The sequence below is a fragment of the Ochotona princeps genome, chromosome 4 (assembly GCF_030435755.1).
Source record: "Ochotona princeps isolate mOchPri1 chromosome 4, mOchPri1.hap1, whole genome shotgun sequence".
Taxonomy (NCBI): Eukaryota; Metazoa; Chordata; class Mammalia; order Lagomorpha; family Ochotonidae; genus Ochotona; species Ochotona princeps.
This window is the reverse complement of record NC_080835.1, coordinates 66,007,748-66,035,019: the sequence shown is the minus strand read 5'-3', so window position 1 is coordinate 66,035,019 and position 27,272 is coordinate 66,007,748. Positions and strand designations below refer to the sequence as shown.

General features: G+C 37.4%; 1 protein-coding gene and 1 pseudogene across 1 annotated transcript in view; one reads left to right on the top strand and one right to left on the bottom strand.

The window, feature by feature from the left end:
- The window catches only part of NOX4 (NADPH oxidase 4), a 124,364-nt gene extending 100,517 nt beyond the window's left edge, over positions 1-23,847 (top strand). Inside the window, exons 14-18 of the mRNA XM_004589813.2 lie at positions 9,983-10,102; positions 11,521-11,629; positions 14,502-14,570; positions 16,203-16,303; positions 23,349-23,847. Of these exons, the coding sequence (XP_004589870.2) occupies positions 9,983-10,102; positions 11,521-11,629; positions 14,502-14,570; positions 16,203-16,303; positions 23,349-23,469 (520 nt within the window). The 3' untranslated portion in view covers positions 23,470-23,847. The remainder of the gene's footprint in view (positions 1-9,982; positions 10,103-11,520; positions 11,630-14,501; positions 14,571-16,202; positions 16,304-23,348) is intronic.
- On the bottom strand, positions 8,275-8,860 carry LOC105942081 (elongation factor 1-beta-like; annotated as a pseudogene).
- Positions 23,848-27,272: the final 3,425 nt, after the last annotated feature.

Here is a 27,272-nt window from a genome sequence, read left to right as displayed (position 1 = left end):
GAAAAAACGGATTCTTTTTTAGAACTTCTGAAAACCCTGAATGACCTAACTGAACCAACAGGGCTGCTCCTCCCCTATCCTGTATTGGGCATCACTGCTGGATCACAAAGACCCGCTTTCCACAGACTGCAACAAAACATGTTCTGCTTCATTATCTGAGCCTGTTTCTTTTGGTTTGGTGCTGTAGATTGCTATGGTGTGGGTGTTGCCCCAACCGCTTTCTTATTACCAGTCACTTCAATGATTATTTCACATTATGACAAGTACCTGTCAGCGTAATCATGTACTAGAAAAGAATTTGTCATTTCTATATACCTCTTTACCATATGAATAACTAGGGGGACCGACGTCTCTCGTGAGGAAGGCTTTTTCTTTTCTCAAATATCAAAAGTGCCTTTATTAGTTGTTGAAGCGCCTTACTTCTCCTGCTGCATGAGGAAGTACTTGCTACACATACTCTTCCTTAAAGACTAATAGATGCTCAAACCTTGATCCACTGGAATTTTGGAGTGTCTTCACAAGCATCTGATTATGTTTGTTTATATGTGACAAGGGTAAGAAACTAATATCTAAAATTTAAAGGAAAGCCACCAAGCTAAAGAATTAGAGGCTATGTTACACACATTTACTTAACTCCTCACTAGGCTGAATGGCTCATTCTTTGCTTTTGCAGTTCATTTAGGTATTAGTTGAGCTTCATGTTTTTGGGGGAGAGGGAATTCAACCACCAGTACTTAATATTGACAATCCATAATTCTGGTGGTAAAAATCAACTATATAATCTTCATTATTTTGCTCACACATCGTTTAAGATCTTAATTCAGGCTTAATCTTTAACAGTAATCTTCCAGTCCCCCTCAATAACTCACACAGGAACACATGAACCTGTATAGCCTTCTAAATCCAAAAGATGGATCTTCAATGTGGTAAATTAGGACATTAGGACGTTATATATAGTAGGTAATGATGATGCATTCTTATCTTTATCAGAGATACCATGTGACAATGCTACTTCATTGTCTGAACCTTGGGGCACATAACTTCTTGGCAACTGGGTTACAATAACAAAAGCCATCCATTCATACCACATATCCTGTCATGGCCATTGAGGAGTGCAGACAGCGCAGTAAACCACTTTCCTGCTGTGTTCTGGGGTTACCATCTAACTCTTGGCTCACTCTGCTCAAAGGAAAGGGAGGGAAAAACATTACTTAATAGGCACTGTTAGGAAGATTAAATGTGTTCATATATGTAAGGGATTCTTAACCAAGCTTGACACAACATAGATACTCCATTTTAGCTACTCGTGTTATTCATTTTTGCTTGTTTAAAGTTGTACATATAGCTGACATTGTAGCACAGCGAATGAAGCCTCTACTTGTATTCCCAGCATCCATATGAGAGTTTCAATTAGAGTCATGCCTACTCTGCTTCTGATGTGGTTTCCTTGTAATGCACCTACGATGGCAACAGAAGATGGCCCAAGTGCTTGGACCTGTGCCATCCATGTGGGAAACCAGGAAGGAGCTTCTGGCTCTGGCTGCAGCCCGGCCCAGACCTGGCTGTTGTAGCCATTTGGGAGAGTAAATTAATGGATGGAAGTTCTCCTCTCCTGTATCTCTTCCTCTTTTTGAGCACTCTGCCTTCAACTGTATTCAGTAAAATGTTAAAGATTAAATTGCATGTAGAATGAACCAGATTTGCATATTTCTGCATGCATTAGGGAAGCTGATTGCTCACTAATCTTGAAGGACCATTATGTCCCTGGTTACTATCTGCTTTCCCTTAGTGCTATCAATGGAAGTTGGTTTATAAAATATTTCTGTTTTTTTGCTAGATCCTAAAATGTGGGGCAATGTGTTAGAACCACCTAACACCTTTTTTTTAAAGATTTATTTTATTTTTTTTGGAAAGTCAGATATACATAGAGAAATAGAGACAGGGAGGAAGATCTTCTGCCTGCTGATTCACTACCAAAGTGGCCACAATGGCAAGATTTGAACCAGACCAAAGCCAGGAGCCTGGAGCTTCTTCTGGATCTCCCATTTGGGTTCAGGGTCCCAAAGCTTTTGGCCATCCTCAATTACTTTCCCAAGCTACAAGCAGAGAGCTGGATGGGAAGCAGGGCTGCCGAGATTAGAACTGGCCGCCCAAATAGGATTGTGGATGGTGCAGCGTGAGCACTTTAGCCACGAGGCTACTGCGCTGGGCTCATTGAACCACCTAAATGTTTTCTAAACATTTGAATGAAAATGTGACAATGTTAAATTTCTAAATCTGAATGATATTGCTTTATGTAATTCTGGAATAGATTCAATAAATTTAAATTGCATAGTATTGGCAACTTCTCTATTTTTAAAAACGATTTTATTTATTTGAAAAGTGAAGTTACAGAGAGAAAGGAGAAGAGAAAGAGACAGAAGGAGATATCTTCCATCCACTAATTCACTCCCCAAATGGCCATGCCAGCCAGGGTTAGGCCAGGCTAAAGCCGTGAGCTAGGGACTTATTCTGTGTCTTCTACATAGGAACAGAGCTCTAAGGACTCGCATCATTTCTGCTACCTTTGGAAGCATATGTTTCAGGGATCTAGATTAGAAGTGGAGTGTCCTGGGCTCAAACCAGCACCCATATTAAAATGTAATTATTTATTTATTTGAGAGGCAGAGTTACAGAAAGAGAGAGAGAGAGAGAGAGAGACTTCCAGAGAGAAGAAGAGAGCTCCCACTTGCTGCTTCACTCTCAGATGACTGCAGCAGCCACGCCTGGCCCAGTCCAGAAACCACAAGATGCTCCTGGACCTCTAACGTGGGTGGCGAGGTCTTGAGCACTTGGACCAACTTTCACTACTTTCCCAGACTATCAGCAAGGAGCTGGATTGGAAGTTGAACAGCAAGGAATAGAACAGGCAGTCATATAGAAAATGAAAAACTTATAGAGTTAGAATTTCTTTCTTTCATTCAAATATAAATAGAGGTTTAATTCCTGTTTTTTCTGAATGTTTTACTGTCTTATTCGATACAGGATCTATTAGAAATTTATTTTAATGTTGTTACAGGATGATATTTACAGAATGTGAACACATTGCACTGAGCAATATAGGCTATTGTATTTTAGACATTTCTAACTTTTTAGCATAATTTCCCTATCATTTTTAGCATTACATTTTCACAAGATGCTTAGTAAATAATGACACATATAAAGCGTATGCTTCATATATTACTTATTATTTATAGTGCTAATGAAAAATATTCATGAAAAGAACTGCTAGCTCCGGAAACGTAGATGTATGTATTTGAGGAAAAACCATTTACAGAAACATTACCTAAGCAGGGCTGGGAACATTGTTCCAAAATATTATTACGTTTATTTATCACGTTTTTACACTTTGAACTCTATTCTGACACATGTCAAAGCCACAGAATTCCATTCTCTTCAGGATGTAATCGTAGATGTTACTGCCTGAAAACTCAGGACATGGATGGGTGTGACAGTCATCAGAAGGAGACATGTGAGTGAACAAGAGAATGAGCACTTAGCACAAAATACGTCTTGCTGGTTTATAGGTTGAAAAAAGGAAATGGAAATAAAACAGCCAGTTTTGTTACTAGTTCCTTAGTGATGTTATTATTGTTCATTAACTCTGAACGATTCAGGTTTATAATATTTTTTGTCTAAAGCATTGTTATATTTTATCCTTGTCAATTTGACATGGATAGAAATGTGAAAGACGTCTGGCATAATTTTCTTTAGAAATGCCTTGCACCTATTATGGTTGTTGTAGCAATAATACATGACCTAATAACTCCCAAAGCTATATAAAAATTGTGTTAAAGTACAAAAGAATATTTCTACTTCTTTTTCCTAAAATGACCAAATTCTCTGAGTTGATATTAGTATCAGAACTGTTTATAAAGGGAAGTTTAATTCATGACATGATACAAAGCCATTCCCGTTTGGCTTGGTGAACCACTAGAGAACAACCTTGAGTTTTTGGGCAGTAAAAATAATGTCTCAACTTGTTTTATTTTCTCACCGGATGCTAAAAAAAAATGGATTCAAACAAAAATATTGGGTAATATCCCAAATGGCAAAGTTACAGATAACCATTCCAGATTTCATACCTTCTCCAACTTATCTTTCTCTTACCTGGCAAAGTTTTAAATAGCACTTCAAGGGACACTTTTTTACTACCTAGTTCCATTTTCAACATGTGTGTGTTTCATGTACTTGTAAGCCAAGCAAGATTGCTCTTATTCACAATAATAAAGAAATAGTAACACATGAGAAATACTTTCTACATGCCTAGAATTATGCTGTGAGTTTCCCCTGTTATGTAATCCCTACCATTCCCATTTCAATTCATACTAATTTTTGAGTTGTGTAGATTAGAGAGCTATCAAAAAACAGTAACAGAGCTGGGTCTTGAAAAATTAGATTATATTCATTTCTGCTGTACTATCTCATTCATTCACTCATCCATGCATCTAATCCTTTTTTCACTGAATATACATTACACGCTTACCATACAAGAGACAGTTACAATTACTGAGAATACAAAAGTGATTCAACATAGTGTCTGGGTTTAAGAGAACGAGAATTTAGTGTGGGTGGGGGGAAGCAGAATCAAAGCTCAGTAGAGAAATTATAGCAATGAGATAAAATCTGTATGTAAAGAAGTGTACAAATTTTGTAACAGAAGATGAGAGGGGGAGGATGGGGAGTATAAAGCTGCCTTATGTAATTCATATAAAACTTTATCTTCGCCTTGAATAAAACTGTGACAAGCAAAGTGGACCAGATGAAGAGGTTTGTTTGTTTGTTTTTTAGGTAGCAGGAAGAGGGTAAGTCCCATGGAAGACAGTGGGTTTGTTGAAAGATCACTTCCAAGTGTCTAAAAACTGTGTTTGCAAAGATGTACACACATGTACTTACTTGCTATGGGTGTCCACCGACACACAATGTGGGGAGAGGTGTAAGGAGAAGTGAGGGAGGGCTTGACCTGCCTCATAAGGGAGTTGGACTTCAACATGAAGACAGGGGTCATGGGAAGATTTGAAAGAGGAGAAGGATAATGAGGATAAGAGTTTTACAGGTTTATCATAGAGCCAAAGGGGAGCATGAGGCAGCAGGTGAGGTTTGCCCACCAGCTAGTGGTAAGGATGTGATAAGGAACTGCTATCATGGTGATAGTAATAGGAAAGATTGGATTTATGTCTGACATTACGAGGGACAGTCAGTGGAGTGTGATGAGTTTTGGACTAGAGGGAATGGAGACAGTACAGAGAAGGAAGGAGATCGTGACGGCTTCAAGCTTTTTATGTTCCTCATATTCTAGCTTACAGATCTGTTAGTGGGGAAAAGGCACTAATCTCTCTTGTTTAAATACATTTCAAAAGGAAAGAATGGAAATACTTTCTCAGGCCTAATATTTGGCAGGCTTTGATCTTGTAAGATTATGTTATATTTAAATAACATCAAGCACATGACCTTCTGCTCCTTACCCTCACTGTGAGCTCTGTGCTACCATTTATTAAAGCTGTGTTTTATGTCAGGATGGGGGAAGGCTGTCCCATCTGGATTGCTTTACTGTCCTCGTTCCCATCTAGATCCTGCAGAGGGACAGGTAGCTTTTTTTTAAAAAAAAAGATTTTTATTATTATTGGAAAGCTGGATATACATAGAGGAGGAGAGACAGAGAGGAAGATCTTCTACCCGATGATTCACTCCCCAAGTGAGCCGCAACGGGCGGTGCGCGCCGGTCCGAAGCCGGGAATCAGGAACCTCTTCCAGGTCTCCCACGCGGATGCAGGGTCCCAAAGCTTTGGGCCATTCTCGACTGCTTTCCCAGGCCACAAGCAGGGAGCTGGATGGGAAGTGGAGCTGCCGGGATTAGAACCGGCACCCATATGGGATCCCGGGGCTTTCAAGGCGAGGACTTTAGCCGCTAGTCCAAGCCGCCGGGCCTGACAGGTAGCTTTTCTTAAGTAAGATAGCATTGAGCTACAGGATCTCAAGGTTAAGAAGGTGACTTTCTATAGTTGGCCTGCCTTGTGTGCTGAGGGCTAATCTAGTTCCATTTTCAAACTCAGATACTCATAACATCATTCACAGTACACATAATATTTTAATATAGTCTTTGATAAAGAGATTACTATTATTTTCTCATTCCTACATGTAGGTTCACAGCAGGTGAAATTTCAATACCTGGCCAGCCAGATATATTTATAAACAGTCTTTGGCCAGAAAGTGGAATGTAATAGTGAGGGTGTCTATTACTAGTATTATTAAATTTTTATTGGAAAGGCAATATACAGAGAGAAAGAGATACAGAAAGATCTTCCATCTACTGATTCATTCCCCAAATGGCCACAAAAGCAGGAGCTGAGCCAATCTAAAGCCAGGAGCCAGGAGCTTCCTCTGGGTCTCCCAGGGGGTGCAGGGTCCTAAGGCATTGGGTCATCCTCTACTGCCTTCCCAGGCCACAAGCAGGGAGTTGAAAGTGGAGCAGCCAGGACATGGACTGGTACCCATATAGGGTCCTGACACATGCAAGGTGAGGACTTCAGCCACTTGGCTATCACGCAGGGCTGGAGAGTTTCTATTATTAATAGCTTGCAAAATTAAGCAAGGACAGTGTCCGAAGGAAGCTAGTCTGTAAGCAGGTGGTAGTTCTACTCCTGGACTGTAATTCATAGGTAATAACAGTGATGTCATCAGAACTGCAAAAGTGAGACAGAACAAGCTAATTCTAGAGAAAGGGGGGGATTTATAAAAATTGACATACTATTGAAATTGTGAAGAGCTTAGTTCAATCTCTCCGAGGTAGAGGCATGTCCTGCCCAGAAGCTCCATAAGCACAAGGCTATCACCCATTAGCTGTGTGAGGAGTAACATATTGCTGACTCACATAGGAGTTGGCTGAAGTATAGAACCAAGTTAAATGATGTGGAGCTGGTGCTTGGGTGGCAAACATCTAAGAGTCAGGTGGAAAGGAGTCACTTCCTGTAAACCACATTGAGCACATGTGATTTCCGTATGCTGCCTGTTAGAACAATTTACTCATTATGCCTCTTGTACATTCTCAACTGTCATATTGTGCTTCTTCCTGCTCTAAGTTGTTCATAGTGCATTTGTTGCCTGTTTTTGTGTGAATCACAAATTATGCACCAGTTGAGATAAAGAGGACAGAGATGCTTCATTTTTAGCAACTCTGAAATGCCTCCTGCATATCCTTGATGTAAACTACCCCCATTTATTTTCTGACAAGTTATAAGCCCGTAATACTTTCTTAAGACCTAAAAAAAAATAGTATTAAAGTTAAGCCATGATTAGGAAGCAGTTCATAAGCCCTATAGTTTAAATGAATATTGTAACAGCAGTTAAAGGATAGCACTATTTAAATTTTATATTCATTGCTGTCATGGGAGTATACTTTTTTAAATGTGCTTATTTTGGGGGGAATTCCCTGCAAAAGAGTTTTTCTCCTTGCAGATACTAAAGTAAATGACTTCTGTTTGTAACCTCTTGCTTGAATGACTCAAAATTCCAAAAAATTAGCATCAATGAAATTTTTCAAAAACATTGCTTTTATTTTATGTCCAAGATTGTATTAGATACTCACTGTAAATTTTTTTTTAAAGATTTTATTATTATTGGAAAGCCGGATATACAGAGAGGAGGAGAGACAGAGAAGAAGATCCTCCATCCGATGTTTCACTCCCCAAGTGAGCCACAACGGGCCAGTGCGCTCCGGTCCGAAGCCGGGAACCAGGAACCTCTTCCGGGTCTCCCACACGGGTGCAGGGCCCCAAAGCCTTGGGTCGTCCTCGACTGCTTTCCCAGGCCACAAGCAGGGAGCTGGATGGGAAGTGAAGCCGCTGGGACAAGAACCGGTGCCCATATGGGATCCCGGGGCGCCCAAGGCGAGGACCCTAGCCACCAGGCCACGCCACCGGGCCCACTCACTGTAAATTAATTACAGACACTTCTTAGTCCTTAGCCTTGTCCTAGTGAAACTTTTTTCATTACATTATGGTTCAAGTCAAAACATTGTGGACCACCACCACCTACCACTTCTCAACAGTTTCAGCTCAGATGTGAAGGGCCTACGTTGATCACTACATCTAAACTGGCCACCTGGTCACTCTCTGTGACATTACCAGCTTTGCCAGGAACTTCAGTGTCACCTGGGATATTATTATACTGTAGAGTCTCAGATTTCTTTTTTTAATTGTTCAAGCTTTTATTTAAGTGGAACAATCCAGGTGGATTTTAGATCTTGTTGAAAGCAGCCACGTCCAGGGACTGCACATGGTCCTTAAAAGCCGTGATCTGCTCCTCCTGCATGTCTGCACCGACTTCGTCATCTTCAACCATGCACTGTATTTGAAGTTTCTTAATTCCATAGCCTACGGGGACCAGTTTAGAAGAGCCCCAGACCAAGTTGTCTGCTTGAATACTCTAGACACACACCTCCAATTTTGCTATATCCGTTTTATCATCCCAAGGTTTCACATCTAGCAAGGTGGAAGACGTGGCAACAAGTGCAGGTTTTTTTGGCTTGCTTAGACTCGTACAGAGCAAGTTGTTCTTCCCTTAGCTTCTTCGCCTCTTCACTTTCCTCCTCCTCATCGGACCCAAAGAGGTCAGTGTCATCATCATCTTTACCATCTGTGCCTTCACTTCCCATGGTGTCTTCCACATCTGCAGAGCCATACTTGCCCAAGGGGTTTTTCACTCCTGGCTTGCTGGCCTTCTTCTTCTCGTAGGACTTGATGTGATTGTACCAGCGGAGGGCATGACACAAGTCATTTGACTTCCTAAAATTATTCATCAAGGAAGTCTTAGCATAGCTCATTATAGAGGCAGAAAAGAGAGACTGGGGTGCAGCCCACCACTCTGCTGCATGCCCAGTGAACAGGCCAGGTTGGGGTCTCGGTCAGCCAAGACTCCTGTCAGGGGTTCCCCACGGACGTGGTGTGCCTACAACCTCCCACATGGGCTAGGCAGGCAGAGATCCTGAAGCAGTCTCCCACAGTAATGGCCATTTGGAAAGTTAACCAGCAGATGAGCTATCTCTCTCTCTCTGGCTCTTCCTCTCTTTGTGTAGCTCTGACTTTCAAATTAATAAGCCTTTTAAAAAGGACTTCTATTTTAATTAATGTTCAGTTGCCTTTAGGCTTAAGAAACTAAGCTAAGAGAAAGAATAATGTAAGATTATTTAATTTCCTCTATTAGTTTTCCACTGTTACAGTCAATCTTTAAGCGAGTATTTCTACTCCTGACTGTCAATGAAGTCAATGTTATTTGTAGAATTTTTATGCAGGAAAGCAGTTGATATTTTAATTTGGTTAATACTATAATATAGGATGAAAAGTTTAACTTGTCCTCAGCCTTCGAGTATGATCCTATTTGTATTTCTATACATTTTGAACTGATGTGTACCTCCAAAAAGGCATGTTTAGATAAGTTGTACTTGGGCTCTACGCAATAGCTAGTGGGTAGATCCTCAACTTGCATGTGCTGGGATCCTATATGGGTACTGGTTTATGTCCTGACTGCTCCATTTCCCATCCAGCTCTCTGTTTGTGGCCTAAGAAAGCAGTAGAGGATGGCCCAAATCCTTGGGACCCTGCACCCACATTAAGAGACCCGGAAGAAACTCCTGGCTCCTGGCTTTGGATGTTCTCAGCTCTGGCCGTTGTGACCACTTGGGGAGTGAACCAGCAGATGGAAGATCTTTCTCTGTCCTTCTCTGTGCAAATCCATCTTTCCATAGAAATAAATAAATCTTTTTTTTTAAAGCTATACTTCACTTAACATTAGCAATTCATTACCAGTATTTTTTCTCCTATGTGCTTATCACCATCAGAAAAGTGAAATAAGACCTAGCAATACTTTTTAGTATGTTTGTTAAATATTATAGTAAATTAGTTGAGAATATTTTCATGTGTCTTGTCTTTTCCTTCCTCCTCTGCAGGCTGTATATAGATGGTCCATTTGGAAGTCCATTTGAGGAGTCCCTGAACTATGAGGTCAGCCTATGTGTGGCCGGAGGCATCGGAGTGACTCCCTTTGCGTCGATACTTAACACCCTGCTGTATGTCATTGTGATCCATTATGTCAATACTTCTAGAATCTCTTTTTATATTGAAATATTTCTTTAAAAAATTGTATTCATGATATGCATCTGTTAGTTGGTGAGGGGAATAGTTAAAATGATTCTCAACATCTGGTCTCTGTCTGTAAGCTTCCTCTCTTATAGACATTATCCTCCAACAGTTATGTATTCCTGTGTCCTGTTCTCTGTTAAAAGTCACTCAGCACAATCCTTCATTCTTCCACATCATTAGTTTAAGTGATGGCACTTGTTCAGTCAGTTAAGAAATATTTTAAATATTTAGTAAATCTTTCCAAAAACCAGTAGCAGAACAATGAACATAGAATCCTTACTTTGAACATACTTATTTTCCAAAGGGAAAATTCAAAAAGCAGTAAGAAGTATTCCAATGATATTAGAGGTATGAAAAGAAAAATCTAGTTTGAAAAGATTTGGAAATAAAGGGTTGTGGAATTATAGCCAGAAAAAGCTTTTGTGAGATGACAAATGAATAAGCCTTCCATGGTTTACTACTTAGCAAATTGAAACATACTGAAGGAAAGAAATTTTAAAGGTGAGGTTGCATATCAGGAAATATTCTTTTAAACACTTTTTCCCCCAGAATCTTAGACAAATGATAATTGTCATGAAAACACAAATAATATGAGAAGAGTTAACTCTCAAATCTGTGTTGTTCATTTTTCAGGTAGATAGAATTTGCATTACAAATCTGTTTTATTGAGTATTGAAAAAGACATAAGCAGAAGTGATGCTTAAATGGCATTTTATTTCAGTTTTTTTTAAGCTAGATATATTTGAAACTCTCTGGAGGTTCTCACAGAATTAACCGTGCTGTAAGCTGGAAATCATTTGTTACTGACAACACATTACAAGTTATTTAGACACCTAACCTCAAGTCTACTTCCTAATTTTCAATAGGACTACAGAGTTGGAATTATAAATTGTTGGAATTATTACATAACATGTGGTGGCAAAGTCTCTTTGATGGCTGCTGAGAAGGGAATAAACAGCCAACCCTTTGGAATGGTTTTGGGTCATTTTGTCTGGAAGCCAAGGAAAGACCTAATGATGCTTGGAGTGCTGCTCAGATAGAATTCACTGAAAATTGAGAACTTGCTCTTCTGAGATGCAAAGGCCGATGTTATTCTTATCTAGGTGTTCAGTTTAGGCCTTCAAATGGAAATGAACAATCGCATATAAAAATCACAGGTGTAAACATTTAAATTCATCAAGTGTGTTACATTTGGGTGGGAGGCACTGTATTGCATATGCAATTCATTTGAGAGTTATAATGAATACTTTATCAGATGCTTCCATGAAAAGAAGATTTTCAACCATATAAGGAATCTTTACTTGTTTGCCCACCTAATCACTGCCATGTTATTTTAATTTTAAAGGGATGACTGGAAGCCATACAAACTTAGAAGACTATACTTTATTTGGGTTTGCAGAGACATCCAATCCTTCCGTTGGTTTGCAGACTTACTCTGTGTGTTACATAACAAGGTACTATTAGGATTGTTTTTAGGTTTGCAACATTTCTAAGTTACAAATACATGTTTGCTTTTAAATTGCAAATTAATGAGTGTGTTCTCCTTAAGTAGCAATGAAAAACTAAAGTCCCTTCGTGGGGGGTGGTGCGGTAAACTAGAGATGCCTGCTAAAATTAGGTCCACACCTTTTCAGCTAGGGATATTTGTAATTAGGGATGTGTGTGTGTGTGTGTGTGTATCTTGGCACTTCTTATATAGCACCTTTCATTTCAGGCATGAAGGCGGCATTAACATTTCTCTTGAGACGCTCATATCCCATATGAAAATTTCTGCTTCAAATCCTGGCTACTCTACTTCCAATCCAGTTTCCTGATTATGCACACAATGGGGGGGAGGAGGTGATGGCTCGAGTAACTTATGCTGCCAGGAAGAGACCCAGGAGGAGATTCCCAGCTCCTGTCCTCAGACTGATCCAGCCCTGCCTGTTGCAGGCATTCGGAAAACAACCACTGGATGAAAGATAGATTTATCTCTCCTTCTTAAAGTGAAAAGAAATATATAAAACTTTAAGAAAATAGGCTCTTTATTTTTGTGTTTTTACATAGGATTTTTAATATAGAAATTTATATATTCGGCAGGAGGTGATGAGTAAATTCAGAATGACCGAAACATCAGGACAAACTTGCTGCAACACTGTCATCCTTTGTTCTGATGTCTCCTAGCTCTCAGGGCCATATTTGATATCCCCAATAGTCTGTCAGCAGACTTCTGGGTGCACAGTGCAGAATCTCAAAAATCCCAAATTCTAAGTTGTTTTTTTTCCTTTTCTAATAGGGCTTAAAAACAGGCAGTCTACACTATCCCTTCAATGTGTATCTGTAATCCATCTACCTTTATTTATTCCAATTATAATAGTAATTCATGTGTGCATCATTGTTATAAATATCTCAGAAGTTTGAGATAAATTAAAATCGTACTGGTTTCCTCACCCTACCAAGGTAACTAGGGGTAGCTCATGAGTGTCTTATAATTACTCTCATATATGCAAATTAATGCTTTAAATGTATTACTAGGTCCCAATTTTTGTGTGTGTGGGTGTGTTAGTACACATAGAGCTATCTCATTGTTAGTAGACAATACAGCATTTATTATGTGGATATATCTATTTTAAAATGTTGTATAGTATCTTATTTGTTTTTGTAAAGATAAATTTTATGTACTTCAAAGTAAGAGTTACAGAGGCCGAGGGAGAGACAGAAAAAAATGTGTCTGCTGGTTCACTGCTCATGTGACTGCAGTGGCTAGGGATGTGTCATGCTGAAGCCAGGAGCCAGGAACTTTATTTGGGTCTCCCATATGGGTAACAGGTGACCAATCAGTTGAACCAAGTTCTGCTACTTTTGCTAGGCTTTTAACAGAGACCTGGAGTGGCTACACACAACACCAGTCACTGGATATTTAGTGTTTTATTACAAAAAGTGTTGTAATGAATTTTATTAAATATGATTCCTTATACATGTGTTCATTCATAAACCATCATTCTGATATTCAACAGAATATTCAATAGAATGGGGCTAGAGATACATCAGACAACAAAATAAAACCAAGTTTCTAATTTCATGTAAATTATATTCTAAATGGGGGAGATTGCAAACCAGTAAATGCATACACACGGTGTCTGTTTCTGAAATTCCAATTAAAACAAAAAGGAAAGTGGCTTTAGAGGCAATCGCTACAAACACTGGAGGCCATACTAACTGCTGCTTGAAGCAGGGACTTAAGAGAATACACATCTTAGGAGGTGGAAAGCAAAACAAGGATCTTCACAGATAAAGGCTCTGGACCAGTAGTGTGCTTGGGATGTTAAAAGAACTTGCAAGAGATTTTGTGGATAAAGCAGAGTAAGAAAGAAAAAAAAAAGATAATAGTAATGTCTATTAGGCAGCATGTGCTTTCTGTGGAGAGGTAGAACTATGGAAACCTTTTGGGCATTATACGGAAAAAGAAATGATTTCTAGATATATATGCCACACAATGAGAGCAAGAAAAGCAAGGACATTTGAATATTAGAAGCATTATTCACAATAGCCAAAGGGTGGAAACAACCCAAATACCTATAAACGATGAATAAGTAGGTAGAATGTGGCATATATCTATGATAGAATATTATTGAGGCTTGAAACAAAAGTCAATTCTGACACATGCTACAGCATGGAAGAACTTTGGAGATCATATGTGAAATTAGCTGGATATAATATTCTGCATATACGAGATAGCTAGAGTAGTTTAATTCACAGAACTACAAAATATAAAGGTGATCCCAGAGTTTGGTGTTGAAAAGGGTGTGGTACGTCGTCATTACATTGTTTTCTAGATGAGTTTTGCAGATGTATGTTCTGCCTTACGTATTTTTTATACAAGAAGATCCAGTAAAAGTCAGGATTGATGACTGTCTATTAAATTATTTTTACTTGCTTTTTTATTTCCTGAATATATATTCTATTCCACTATTCTCTTTACTTTCTCTTTTTGTTCAGAAAAATTATATCCTTGATAGATAAACTCCTAAGTAAAAATTAGAGCCTGTTAGGAAATAAAATAGGGAATATTTGGCAAGGACACAGGGAAATACTGGTAAAGTAGTATGTTCTGAAAGTATTGGTAAATGCTTTTTCTTTAAGGAAAAGAGAGAATGATTCCTTATCATCATCATTATTACTTTTAATAGTAGAACAGCTCATTAATAGTAGACTTTTTTTTTATGCTTATTGACTGTGATAAGCAAAGTTACATGTTGAATTCTACTATCTCGTACATTAAAATAAAAGAAAGTCTGAGTATACACAGTGATTTTAACAAGTCTGTTCATTTTTATGTCTTCCCAGTTTTGGCAAGAGAACAGACCTGACTATGTCAACATCCAGCTGTACCTCAGTCAAACAGATGGAATGCAGGTATGTGGTTGGATGTTAGTGTTAATTAAACAAGCCTTCCAATGATGCAAGATTTATTGTAGGAACTCTTGTGTGAGGACATTTCTGCAGGTGGTTTTCACAGACGTTCCTAGAGGAAGGCCTCCTTTGGAGTGTGTTCTGAAGCTTATGGCTTGTGCTTGAAGTCAGCCAGAGAGGACTTTCATTTGTCCTCTTCGTAAGAGGTTGGAGCAGGGCTGTGGATGCTATCGGATGCCATCTCTCCCTAGCTCAGCTTTTGTCTCAAGTCTTTCCTTGGGAAACTGGGCTATAAGTGAACAGCCAGATGATTTTTTTTTCAACCACACAAGGCTTTATGTGCAGAGAGAAGATGAGGTCATATACAGTTTAGCTCAGTTTCCTTCAAGCAAAACTAAAATGACAGTCATAATTGTCACCCTGGATTATTTATATGATATGCGATACACTGTGCTAAGAATTTTACTTACATTATCTTGTGTAGTTCCACGAGATTTTAATAGTAATGATATTAAGATCCTCAATTTGAATTTGAAGTAACAAACGTTCAAAGACAACATCAAGGAGTGAACAGTGCAATGAATCTGAACGTGAATACTTTCACAGATTTTATTATAGTATTTCCATGATATATTTGTGTAGTATCTAGGATACAAAATTGTAATGCCTGTGGTTTACCTAAAAAGCTAATCTGGGGCAGGCATTTTGCCTACTGGTTAAAATGACCAATTCAGACTCCTATCTCTTATATCCTGTTTAGAGTTTTCTGCTAATACACACTCTAGGAGTTAGCAGATAGAGCCATGCATGTGAGACAACTTGATTGAGTTTCTATCTCCCAGCTACAGTATAGCACAGCCATAGATGTTACAGGCATTTGAACAATGGATCAGAATATGGAAGCGCTCCTTCTGGCTCTTTGCCTCTCAAATAAATATTTAAAGGACTAATCCGTTTTTACTGGTTAGATTTCTACACTATTTGGTACATGAAGAACTTTTAATACTCTTCTGAAGCACGTCAATTTAATTTTCCTATTGATTTAATTGTGGTGAAAGTGTAGAGCATAGATGGTTTCATTCTCAATTTGCTTGCCTGGGAATCAGACACACTTGCCTATCTTCGTATTGAAACTTCAGGACTGATTCAGATCTAATGTTCTGTTTGTTACAAACATAACTCAATGGAGTATCACATGTTGATAGACTGAGGTTCTGCTGTCTTAGGCCGTTTTTTCTCGGATCATTTCTCCAAGGTGATAATAACAATTTGGAATACTTCATTCATATTATGAGTCAAATATGACACCTGTTTTATGGCAGAAATCTATTTTAATGAAATGTATACACACTGAGCCATTTTGAGAGAGAACAAGTAGGATGTATTCTTTGTCTTAATTTGCAGCATTTTTTAAAGATGCTGAAATCTAGGAGACAACCATGAAAATAATGGATTCTAAAGTAAAAGAGGAAGGAAATGGTACTTGAAAATAATTATTTTTAATAGATTGCCATTTCATACTTTATAACACAGCAATTTGATGGAAAAACATAGCATCAGCAGCACTGCTATTAGAAAATGTGAATATTTATCCAAATCTGTGAACCATCTAATATGTAGCCCCTTTTTTGGCAGAAGATAATTGGAGAAAAATACCATGCACTAAATTCAAGACTTTTTATTGGGCGTCCTCGGTGGAAACTCCTTTTTGATGAAATAGCAAAATATAACAGAGGGTAAGTATATATCCAAAATTGGCCAATGGCTAATGAACAAATTTAAAAATTCGTAAGTCATTGGAAACAATTTAAAGATTTTTGTTTAGTTTAATTGAAAGATTTACAGAGAGAGGAAGAGCAACAACAAGAGAGATGAGAGAGAAGATTGTCCATCCCATCAGCTGAGCTGATCAGAAGCCAGAGCCAAGAGCTTCATCTGGATCTCCCACATGGGTACATGAGCCCAAGGACTTGAGCCATCTCCTCTGCTTTCCCAGGTCATAAGTAGGATCAGAAGTGGAGCAGCCCCCTGCTTGTGGCCTGGGAAAGCAGTCGAGGACGGCCCAATGCGTTGGGACCCTGCACCCACGTGGGAGACCCGGAAGAGGTTCCAGGTTCCCGGCTTCAGATCGGCACGCACCGGCCCGTTGTGGCGCACTTGGGGGGTGAAACATCGGACGGAAGATCTTCCTCTCTGTCTCTCCTCCTCTGTGTATATCTGACTGTAATAAAAAAAAAAAATGAATAAGTCTTTGAAAAAAAAAAAAAGAAGTGGAGCAGCCAGGACATAAACACAAATTTGTGCTCATAAGGAATGCTGACACAGCAGGGAGAGAATTGGTGTGCTAAACTACTCTGCCTGCTCCTTAAATTACTGAAAATTTTAAAGATGCATTGAGAATAGGTCTGGGGAATGGCACTGTAGCATTTCAGGTAAAGTGATTGCCTCCAGTACCAGCATTACAAGTGGCCACTGGTTTGACACCTGGCTGCTACACTTCCAAACCACCTCCTTGCTAACATGCCTGAGAAACTTGTGGAATAAGGGCAAAGTACTTGGGCCCGAGCACTCTCATGGGAGACCTTGATGGATCTCCTGGCTGTGGCTTCAGCCTGGCTCAGCCCTGGGCATTGCAGTCATTTGGGGAGTGAACCAGTGGATAGAAAATTCATTCTTTCTCTCTGTTTCCTTCATCTTTCTCTCCTGCTGCCTCTCCATATCTCTGTCTTTAAAAAAAATAAAATATAGTTGGCCATTACAAACTCACTTAAATATTGTTCTTAAAGTATGAAGCAAAGCAGCATTTATTATATATGTATCTTTAATGTCATATGTTTAAAATTTGATTTGGAAATGGTCATGGCATATGAACTAGAATCTGGCACCTAATTTTAAATTTGTGTAGATCCATATAAAATTTGATATTTATTCACACATGTATTTTAAAATGATGGGAAAATCTGTTTTTATTGTTTCAAAATCATGTTGGTAAACAGGAAACCTTGAGCAGCAAGTTAATGCATACATTCAAAATCAAATGTTTTTCTGCTGTACTAAAAATAAGTATATTCATCTTTTAAGGGTGATGTGCATTTTATGAACTCAGAATAATGTGTCTTTCTGGAAAGAGTATTCTATCAGGAGTCAACGTTGGGGACTTTGGAAGGAAAAGTATGCATCATGGCACACATACTGGCCAGCATACTTGTCTTTTGCAAGCTTTCTGTTCAGCAGAGAAATGATCCATACAAATGTTTGGAAAACTATTTACCAGTACACATGTTTTTCAGTTTACGTATAAATAATTTCTTGGTGATCAGGGATATAATGCAGAGCATACTGAAAATTTTGGCATTTTATTATTAAAGGAATTCTTATAACTACTAGGATTTAATATAGTTATCTAATTTCATCCTTATTTGTTTTAAAGACCTGCAAATTCTTTATTAGAAGTTGAATTTCTCACACCATTTTTCTTCTCCGGGAATTTATGTTTCTATTAATGTAACCTTCAGAAAATGTGTCAAAATTCCATATATTACCGCAGTTGAACTAATCATATTTTATCACTAAACTACTTCTGTAACAGTACTGAACATAAATTAAAGCTTTTATTTTTAAAATTTCATGGGTATAAAATGGATCATTTTTTTAAAAAAAACCCATAATTCATGAATTCATGAACGAATTTCACTAATTCACAATTACTCCTGGCTCTACTTTGAGAAAATCCATCCAGAATCCAGTGAATACTGTCCAAGAAGCAAAACAGAAGGAGAATAAAGCTATCTATGTGCTTCAGATTATGTTTGAAACCACTTCGATTTCTTCCCTGATGAAGCACTTTTGAAGTGAATAGAGAAGTATTATTTGTGAAATAAAAGTCCTTTCTAGTAATTATAGATATTTACATAGATGAACTTGGTCGACCCAGTTTGGGCTTTTGTTCATTTCCCATCATCTTCCAATATCACCCGCATTAGGTGTGATAATCTTACCATACTGCCCTGACTTTACTATCCAATACTAGTATGTTTTGCTTTAATGGCATTTACTTGTGCCTGATAAACATGGTTTTATTGATTTTCAGAGTTGTTGCCTCGATAAATCCCCCACACATCAGAGGCTCACTTACAGGAAACTGCTCTGGAATTGTTGGTTACTGCCATTAGTACTAAAGGAGTGCTTAGTTGTTCCACTGTTCATATTTTGGTGTTTCACTCTGTATTCTTTCTCTAGAAATAGTGTAAGTGGCTTGAAAAGAGCAAATGTGCATCATCTACGGTTGACACTTTGTAAGACACTTTTACAAAAATGTATATTTGCTTCCGGGCTGGCACCTGATTTGTTATGCTTTAGAAGATTTTTATCCATCATGTTTAGGAAAAAAATACGTTAACATCTTATCATTTCATTAATTGAGCAAAAAGTACCATATAAAAAGAAAGTTGTATTTGTGATGTAGTATTTTAACGTCATGAACAAAATTGGTTGAAATAACATACAGAAATAAAAATAAGAAAGAGAAGTATATGCATTAGGCTATTTTAGTACTGTAAGTCAATCAGGAAGTGATTATTAATTAAGCCAGTAGGTATTGATTTAATATATCGTGTAGATTTTTTAATACAAAGTTTGATGGGTTAAACATTATTGGGCTCAAAGTTAATGGCTAGTAACTGTTATGCATTCTTATAGAAAGTTTATAAGTATATATTTGTATTACATGTATGTGTGTGTGTTTATATACACATATATATCCATATATCTTCACACGTATTTAAACTTAACAAAAGTTGAATGAATCTACAATATATAATTATTCAACCTACTTTTTCAATGTATGATTTTTCAACCTACTCTTTCATTATTACCCACTGTACTCTTAAGGATATTTTCAAAGCAGGTATTTTATTTTGGTGCAAAAGATTATGAAATGCATGCCTTTTGTGATAAGTATTTCTGTAGATTTTTGAAGTGCCCTTGGGTTAATCACAAATCACTAATAATTTGTGGAATTTGAATTGTTTTATTTTGTTTGCTCAAAAACCAAAGAGATAGAAATCCTCGAGGTACTGAATGCCTGCAGTGGCTGCGATGGAGCCAGGCCAAAGCCAGGAGATAGAAGCTCGTTCTCGGGGTCCTTAGTGGATGACAAGGCCTCATGTATTAGAGCCATCACCTGCTGATTTTTTTAGAGCAAGCATTAAGAAGTTGGAGTTCAGATTCAAGCTGGTACTTGTACTCAGGCATTCAAAACAGAAATCTCTAGAGGTACCTTAACATCTGAACTAAATACCTACTATAATTTGGAATATAGATAGAATATCTGTTACTGTCCTAATAATGGATATTTATAGCTCTGCTTATTGTTACTCTTGCAGTACTACAGTAAAAGTATTTTTGTGTATACTTTTTCATGTGAATGTAATGCAGTAGATTAGGATCTTTCAAATGGAATTGCCGGCTGAAAACTATATGCATTTTGGGAATTTCCCTACAAAAGCCAAAATGTTGGATTAGTTCATTTTCCACATATGAATGAGAGTGGTTTCTTCCCTCTGAGGATTTTTTTTTAATTTAGAAAATGAATCGTGATGATATTGCATGATTATGGAAAGTAAAGCAGCTTTAAAATCTCTCTTCCTGTATCATTATGTTACCAATCAAGAAAATGGGATCTCAAAATATAAGCATTAAGGGTTCATTTAGAGCCTGACGAGGAGTCAGGGTTCCGGAATGAACTAACATCTCCTGACTTCGGGCTTCTATCCTAAATAGAAGCAACAGCAAAATGCTGCAAGCATCTTCTCTGTTCAACATGTGTGATGCAGGACCGTGTTGACACTAGTGCGAAAACTTCAAAAAACAGTCATCGGAAAAAAATGAATTAAAAGAATAGGTTATCTTGCTGCCAAAAAAATTGAAATCTATGCATATATTTCTATGTTACACATTTCACATATTCAGCTACACACACAAATATTCACAGATACATATATTTAAAGCAGTGATAACTAAAGCATAAAAAATATTTTAAATATTACATTGTAAGCCATTTAGTATTTGGTAAGTTATTATACTTTATTGCCTTTATTCAAAATTCAATTTCTTACTGGTAAAAAATGCATTTTAAACTATTGAATTTATGCCTTATGCAAATGAATGAAGAAGGTTTGACTTTTTAGACCTTTTGGGTAAAGACTTACTTCTGGAATTCAGTGGAATATTTAGGAGCATCTATTTCTTTTGCTGCTTCATAATATTTGTATTGAAATTTTATAGTGCAGATTAAAAGTACTGACGTTTTTGCTTTCACATTTGTTTCTTTGTCCCTGGAATGAGTTATGCAAACGTCCTGGACATGTGATAGAGGGAACAGCTTAATGAAGTACATAAAATTGTCATAAAATTTCACATTTTTAATCTAAATGGAAAAGCAAGGGTTGACGTAATAATAAAAAAAGTCCATTTTTTTTAGCATTTATGAAACTTTCCAAATATTTACCTCATTCTCTGTTTAGTTCCTGAGTGTGTGCCTGTGTATCTCATCAAAGGTTTTGTTAATAAATATCTAGATAACTATTGAATTCCAGCAATCTATATGCGAATAGATTGCAGAGATTAATTGTAGGACCTGGGGAGATGGTCCAGTGGTTGATTCTCACTTGCATGCACTGGGACCACATACGGCCGCCGGTTCTAGTCCCAGCTGCTCCACTTCCCATTAAGCTCCCTGCTTGTGGCCTGGGAATGCAGCTGAGGATGGCCAAAAGCCTTGGGACCCTGCATGAGCATGGAAGACCTAGAAGAAGCTCCTGGATTTGGATCAGCTCAGCTCCGACCTTTGCAGCCACCTGGGGAGTGAATCAGTGGACAGATGATATTTCTGTCTCTCCTTCTCTCTATTATCTGCCTTTTCAATAAAAATAAATAAATCTTTTTAATAAGTCTTTTTTGATAAGATTTATTTATTTTTATTGGAAAGGCAGACATACAGAGAAGAGGTGAGGCAGAGAGGAAGATCTTCCGTCCGATGAGTCACTTCGCAAGTGAACACAACGGCCGGTGCTGTGCCGATCCGAAGCCAAGAGCCAGGAGCTCTTCCAGGTCTCCCACGTGTGTGCAGGGTCCCAAGGCTTTGGGCTATCCTTGACTGCTTTCCCAGGCCACAAGCAAGGAGCTGGATGGGAAGCGGGGTCGCCGGGATTAAAACTGGCGCTCATATGGGATCCCGGGGATCCCGGCGTGTGCAAGGTGAGGACTTTAACAACTATGCTATCGCGCCGGGCCCAAACATAAATAAATCTTAAAAAAGAAAGGTTGATTGTAGAGTTTGAGAAGGTTGTAGGTGTTCATTAATTTAGTGTGAAAAGTTAACTCCTTAAATGGAAAGAAAAGGAATAGCATAGTGTTAATGAATTAGTTGGCAGTGGAAACGCAAAATGTAAAAAAAAAAAAAAAAAAGGATTCATAATGTCCTCATTATGAATAATGATTTTATTAGCTCATTTGTAAGTCTGTGTTGTTGCTTTTTGCATATAATTATTTTTGTGAGTGTCTTTGGGTTGTTTCAGCATCTTGTATAATTCCCAAATCTCGACACATTTCAGAACATCTTCCTACAGATCTACTTTACTTTCCATGTTCTGTTCCACACCTTCCAGCTGTTTTGGCTTGCATGAACTCTGTTCTTTGTTTTGGGGAGTCAGTGGGCCCAGGCTCCTGCTGGTGCCCCCCTCTCTATGCTGCCTCCTGTGGGTTACTCTCAGGTAAGCAGGGACAGTTGCAGGACTCAGCTCTCCGTCTCCCACTATTTTTTTTCCCCCAGGGTTCTACATTCTGTGTATTTTGCTTTTTTTAATCCTAGTTTTTTAGCATGAGAGAGTGATTGTGCCTCTGTTACTGCAGGACCACACATAAAAATTGTTTATATGGTACATTATCTTCATATTCAGGGTGAACGTTTTAGTAGAAAACTTTTTCAGTATTTACAATGAAATTTTGATATTCATTTAAATAGATTCATCTTAGTTTTTGTCCCAACAACCATTTTGATATAATAAGGATATAACAGTGTCTTTCCAAGTTATGAGTGAACTGTTTATCGTTTTGACATTTTAGGACAAAATCAATGGAAATCCTAAAAATTTATGATGATTTAGAATTGCTGTTCATCTCTTGAAGTTGACTCTACTTAACGTATTTGTATTGTTCACTAACATACTGTTAGTGACTGATAATACTACTTAAGATTTGTTGCAGTTATTACCATGGATCAAGAAAAAGGAATTTTCTGGATTGTAAGTTCTTGTTACAATGTGGATATAAATTAGTCATGTAAAGTATCATTTCGACATGGCAGTGTCGTTTTCCTCTCTCCTGTTCTATTTATCACTGCTCATACAAGCCCATGTAGGAACTTTAGAAAATGTTTAACATTTCTAATAAGAGGAAACCCTGCATGGCCCAATGAAGATTGGGCAACTATCCTTTTTGGCTCACTATGGTTTTATGGGCTCAGTGTTCCCGTGTTATGGAAAAAATTAACAGGCTTGTCAGTCTGCATCTGGTCATATGGAAATATTTGCTCATCATTTTTTTTTTTGGTTTATCATAAATGCTAGTATCTTTGTCTTGCGCTCATTTGCTTTTGGAAATAATTGGAGAAATCACTTCGAATTTGAAAATGAACAAGATGTTCACTTGAATGCCTCGAAGCAAGCTCTCGTGGCCTCCTGGATTCTCCCCCTGATGTTCCATGTCTTTCCTTCTTTCCAGGAAAACAGTTGGTGTCTTCTGCTGTGGACCCAATTCAATTTCCAAGGTTCTTCACAAACTGAGTAACCAAAGCAACTCATATGGGACAAGATTTGAGTATAATAAAGAATCTTTCAGCTGAAACCCTTTGAGATGAACCGGGTCTCTTCAGAAGGAATGCGTGCAATTTCTAGGACTTAATCTCGCCAAAGAGTCACAAGATTTTATTCTTTATGATTATTTAAAATGGAAAAGCAGAGAATGTGGCCATAACAAGTCACATTACGAGCTTAATCTGGAAACCAAAGAGGCCCTGAAGACTATTTGATGTGGTGATTTTTCAGTACTCAAAATTAACAAAAAAACGATTAAATTCTCACTGTTGATTTTTAGAGCAGATTCGAAAACCCCCAGTGAGGAGCTGCACACCTTCCCTCTGAGACTGACACTCAGTTCTCTTTAAATTGTTTCTGGTTCAACAAATGTAAGGTAGAACAAAACTTTCAAAATCATTGAAACTCAGATTATGCTTTTCACATTGTATATAAACACAATAGCTTTATTTGAAAAAGTTCCAGGCACATATACTTATGTCTTAAAATGCAGCACAGTACTCTAGTGATGCGGGTATTTTGTGTCAGCATCTGGTTTTCCTCACTGCTGGTGAGAATACCTCTACTTATTGCCTGTAGGCCACATGCTGCTTAAGCTCTCGGGAAAGGTTGATGGAAGGTCTGTTTTTCCTTCTTCAGTCTCTTCCATCTAAAGTAATCTCCCTTCTCATAGTGTATATTAGATTCAATGATTTAATAGTTCATTTTCATCTTCAATTTATTTAATATATTGCGATTGTATAGTGTGAAAATATAATTACTATAATTTAAAAAGGGACATATATCCTAATAACTTTTTTTTTCCTTTTTCAGCATGGTGGTCTCTATTACTAATTTTTTCAGTGTTATTATTTGTTTTCACTTTTACTTCCATGCACATTTTATTTTGGTTTACCTTTTTTGGTTTTTTGGTCTTTTAAAATGCTTTGTTTAATTGTACTTTGTGACTAAAGGACATTGTGTCTCAGTAGGCACTGACGAACAGTATCTTTCCTTTGTTGTGCAATATTCTCTGATGGAGATATTAAACTGTAGTCACTTTCCTGAACATGAACCCCATATTTTGCTTTCTACACAAAAGGAAACACTTCAGTAATTATTCAAATTTATGTCAGTATCAAGAATGTTATTGTCACACAGTGTGATATTTCTTGGGGTTTATTGTTGGGACTGTATACTGTAGCTTTATCAGTTTATGTTTCCTGGTTTTTATATCTTGACTCAGAGGAAAAAAAAGACTGACTTTACTACCTTAAGAATTACTCAGTTTATATGCTTTGGTGATTTTGTTTAGTAGATATTGATCAAATAATATGAAATATACCAAAATATTGAAATAAATAGTCTGACTTTGCCTCGTAAGATTGTACATGCAACATATCATGATAGATGGCTGCTGTCATTTTGGGTTATGATTCGCCAACAGTAGCCAAGCATGATAAACCTTCCTACACTGAATGATCAGGAACATATTTACTTAGAGACGTATCTTCCTCTGTTTATGGTTCTTTCCTTTCGCTTCTGTAGAAACAAGGTGTATCAGAAAAAGTGATGGAAAATGTGCAGTGCAACTGTAGATTGAACTCTGAAGGTGTATGTAATAAAGAATTTTTAATCTGTTCAGGCTTAAAGTACAACACTGACTTCTCAGTGGTAATTTATGTGATTATATCAATGCACCTAATTTCAATAAAGCAAATGACTTTTTAAAAAGTGATATTTTAGAGTAGATATTTTAGAGTAGACCTTTTGCTCAAAATGAGCTTTCTTGTTATTTTTTAATTCAAATATATGCAAGCATTAAGCATAGTGGTTTTTGCTTGTACATCTAGCAATTAAAACAGGTTTTCATTGTGCAAGTTTAGTAAAGCTTTGCTTTGTTTTGAGGGGTTCTTTCTCTGATATAATTCTTGCCATGCAAGTATCAAATCACTAATTTAGTAGCAGTACATATTAAAGCAGAGGTTACGTGCTTGTAATTCCTGTAAACTCACTTTGCATTTACAACAAATAAAGCAACCATGTTTTTTTCACAGGATGATTCAAGCTTAAGAAATACAGTTTATAAAGAATTAGTATGTGAGTGGAGACCAGCATAAACAGCCATCGGGACTCAGTTTCTGAGGATCTCTGTGTCACAAGCTAATGATTTGACTGTGGCAAATGATTCCTCATGCTGGGACTAAGAGTTCTCATTTGAATTGGATCACTAATTCTTAATGATTTCTGGATAAGTAGCTTAGAGTGATCAAATATGTATATTGTAACAACAACATATTGCATATATTTTTAGGGAATTACAAGCAATCTGCAAAAGCAGGGACATCCATTTAAGAACCCTTGAAGATAACTATTACCACTGAAGATCTTTTCTACCTATATATTTTCAAAAAAAGGAAGAAGCTATCATCTTTTTTGGTTTAATTAAGGCATTTATCTCTTGGACAAAATGAATTACTGTTATGACTCCAAGACACAGAACTTAACAGATAGCTTCATCAGTTTTTAATGTTTTTGAAAAATCTGACTTCTGCAGGACTCAGCTGTAAATTTAAGTTATATTTTAAAATTTATATTTACATATACTAACACAACTGTTTGCAGGAATATTATTTTGAAATTCAGTCTAAAAGTAAAATGCTTGTACCTTTATTTGTGACTTGAAAATTACACTTGAGTGACCGATACTCCAAGTATTTATGCAAAGAAATAAAAGCAGCACACACAAGGAATAGGTGTGTTAATTTAATCTATTTAGTCCTGTTATTATCCTCCAAATCAGTGTATACTGATACTACTTTACAGTAGGTGATTAATTTTATGTAAGACATTGATAACTGTGGTCAGTAGTAGCAAATGAGCTGTTATCAATAGATGTTGTTTTTCTGGAAGTATGTGTTGAAGTGAAAAAATATTAGTAATATATATAGTAATTTCCTTAATAATGGTTATCCAACTGAAAGAGAATTCTGTAAATAACCAATCAGGTACATCTTCTGCATGTCTGCTTATGACAAATAAGTTGTTTCTCTTGTGCTAACTAGGGCAATTTCATGACCAGTTATATTTTGGAAATACAAAATATTAAGTTCAAGACTATTTTGCAGGTAGGAAACTGAGGCACAAAGGGATATAACTGAGTTTCCAACCAAGTCGAGACTAGATCTCAGCTTTGCTAATCTCTGCTCTTGGAAGCTCTACATCCAATAAGCATCTTCCTTTAGTTTGAATCTCTCAGTAAACACTGAGATGGGAAAGTGAGTACTAAGTATTAATTCCATACTCAGGTGCAGGAAATCATGTTCTTTGTGCAGCATATCTTATGATGCTGAGTTTGGTTCTCATTTTTCTTCTGTTAGAGCCTTTGGTCAGATACGAGTTTTTAAGTCTGGTAATTGTACTAATGGAGTTATGTTCTCCAGAATTTTTCAATGGATGAATATATAACAATATGATTTCTAGTAAATGCTAATGCTGTAATTTTAAATTTGGATTCTTAGGTAAGCATAATAATTTCAACAGCTTATTGTTAGTATAATGTTAAAACAAATGACTTTTATTCTCTCCCCACATGACCATAACATGCCTCTTGTCCAGGAGAAGAGGCAGTCTTTTGTAAACTGGGGCAACAGGAAATCAATTGAAGCATGCTGAGATTAGTGTTTGCTTGGAGCACCATGGTACAAACAGAACTCGCTGTTTTTGTCTGACTCTCCTCCTCTGTTAACCCCAACTTCCTTTTACATTCTGTGCTGTTCTCAAAAGGCAGATTTGCAAGCTACATGGACTAAGGCTTCCAAACAGAAGCAGCACGCGTCTCCCAACATTAGCA